This window comes from Cyprinus carpio, chromosome B16 (genome assembly GCF_018340385.1).
Source record: "Cyprinus carpio isolate SPL01 chromosome B16, ASM1834038v1, whole genome shotgun sequence".
Taxonomy (NCBI): domain Eukaryota; kingdom Metazoa; phylum Chordata; class Actinopteri; order Cypriniformes; family Cyprinidae; genus Cyprinus; species Cyprinus carpio.
The window spans coordinates 24,559,529-24,562,028 of record NC_056612.1 but is presented as its reverse complement, the minus strand read 5'-3'; the positions used below and the strand labels follow the sequence as shown (position 1 = coordinate 24,562,028).

General features: G+C 34.1%; 1 protein-coding gene across 2 annotated transcripts in view; it reads right to left on the bottom strand.

Annotated features, from left to right (window-relative positions):
• Nucleotides 1-2,500, bottom strand: part of LOC109065266 (PHD finger protein 1-like) — a 15,411-nt gene that overhangs the window by 12,077 nt on the left and 834 nt on the right. For both annotated transcript variants that reach the window (XM_042741665.1, XM_042741664.1), the window contains exons 2-6: nt 2,289-2,367; nt 2,064-2,145; nt 673-759; nt 484-578; nt 1-53 (exon numbers count right to left, since the gene is read on the bottom strand). The exon at nt 1-53 is cut by the window's left edge and continues 96 nt beyond it. In XM_042741665.1, the coding sequence (XP_042597599.1) occupies nt 1-53; nt 484-578; nt 673-759; nt 2,064-2,145; nt 2,289-2,366 (395 nt within the window). In that variant the 5' untranslated portion in view covers nt 2,367. The remainder of the gene's footprint in view (nt 54-483; nt 579-672; nt 760-2,063; nt 2,146-2,288; nt 2,368-2,500) is intronic.

Genomic DNA, 2,500 nt, shown 5'->3' with positions numbered 1-2,500 from the left:
TTCATGATCTGCATGAGCCGTGCGAAGCGTCCTCTTTTTAACGCTCCGCCTCTCTAGGACAGAACACAGCTCGTCATTACAATGTATCCCACCTCTCTCTTGTCATGTAAGCACATTTAACAGCGATTTCATCTGAAGATTCAATTTGGAGAAGACACGCTGAAGGAAGTCATTAATATTTCCTGATGGGGGTGGGGGGGGTGGTCAGTGAAATGATTTTATCTTCAAATCAGCATGTAAGGCCTGTGAAACGAGCGCGCTGACAGATGGATTAAAGCACAGGCCCATTTAACGCAGCTCTACCAGCGTCATCACCTGCAGACTGCTGCAATGTAATAAACACGCAGTCAAGTGCAGTAAGCCATGGATACCCTTTACATCTCAGAGCAAGATTAAGGCTTGTGTGTTATTTGAAATAGACCTTGCATGACAACGCTGTCCATGTTTCTAAATATGCATTTCAGGATTGAGGCGAGGTACAACCTTTGTTGCGACTGCGAAGACACATTGGCGACATATCCAGCTGTTGGGGTCAACTTCAGGTTCAATGGGTGGCGTGTGGCACTCTGGATGATAACCTGGGGAAACAATGGATCGAGAACAAAAATGGCAACATGAATACAAGACCAATAGAAGAAATCGAAACTGTTTCATTTTCATTTGTCATATTACCATGGCGACATTTGAGGCAGTTTACGAGAGGTTCTTTTAGAGGTGGAGAATCACAGATACAGCACACCTCCTCTCCACCTGAAGAGACTGACCACAAGAAACAAATCATTTACTGTACAGACAACAACTACGTTTCAATAGCTAGTATACATCAACATTTTGTTTTGATATTTATTTTAGATTAACAATTTACTTTAGATTAATAATTAACAAATCATTTACGATTTAATGTAAAAGTGATATGTGCCCTTTATTTAGATGTAAAAAGCACCCCCCCCCCAAAAAAGAAAATTGCAGATTGTGTTGTTCAACATATATGTCATGTTTATATTGTAATTTTAAAATCTGCTAAGAAAAAAAAAAGAGCGTCCCAAACAGCTTGAGACAGTAAAATTGGCTCTATGGACTATGTTTGGTCGACCAATGGCAACATGGTGTTAAGATTTTTTTTTAATTATTATTATTGTTCTTGCAATTACATTTGCAACAGAGAGAAATGTTTTTTGTTGTTGTTGTTGTTTGTTTTTTTGTTTTGTTTTTTAGAATAAATTTATAGTGACAAAATAGTAAATAATTAACTTCAATAAATAACTTCTGTTAGTAGCTTTTATTAATATTTTGTAAATTTCTCATAATTCTTTAGGGCATAATTCTGGTGTTATATCTAGAGTTTAATATAATATAACCTGTCTAGAATATGTCTGGGTCATATTTAACCCGAAACAAAAAGACAATGTAAAGAGAAATTATATTAAAGAGAATTATATATAAAAAAGCCAACTTTATATATATATATATATATATATATATATATATATATATATATATAATATATATATATATATATATATATATATATATATATAAGAATTCTAACTATAATTCATAACTATAATGCAAAATAAATAAATAAATAAAAATGTATATATTACAGTATTAAAATTATAGTATTTGTTCATTGACAGTTGACAGTGTTTTTTGGTATCTTTAATTAAAGGAGATTTAAATAAATTTACATATGTTTGGAAATAAAGTAAATATTAACAAGTAATGAGAATCAATATTGAGAAATAATAATAATAATTGAGAAATAATAAGTAATGAGAATCAATATTGAGAAATAGAGAGAGAGAGAGAGAGAGAGAGAGAGAGAGAGAGAGAGAGAGAGAGAGAAGGCATACAATCTGTTGATAACTCTTTGGAAGAGACATGTGCTTACTTTTCATTAAGAAATAATGAAAAAAATTAAATTAGTCAATAAAATTAAATTCAATTACAATAGTCCTAAAGTAGGCTTCATCTTCTTTATGCAAAGTATAAATTCTTATCATTTTGGATGTACTGTATTCACTACTTAATTTTGAGTTTGAATCTAAAGTTTCTTCACTTACATGAGTGGATGTCTTTCCTGAGGACCCAGAATTCAGAGTTATCCTCAAATCTGACCAAACAGCACTGCTTGACGCTGTCCACCTGCCAAATAAATACAGTCCAACATCACAAACAGCACTACACCGATTTACAACAAGTCACACAGTTTCAAACTTGCTTTTTCCCTGTCTCTGCTAGTGTCCTTTTCTCTCTTCCAAACTAACTTAGACAAACAGCAGACTTACTCGTTTGACATTGCCGAGGTACAGAAGTCCATCGCTCCACCTGGCTAAAACATCCTCTCCTTCACTGACTCCCCCCATCCTGAAGAGCGCGGGAAAGAAAAGTGCAAAAAAGGATCCAGGGGCATTAAACTGTGTTTCCACACCAGCAGCAGCAAACAGCAGCAGCTTAAAGGGTTAAACTCTGTGCATAGCGACAGTATACTGTACAGTAG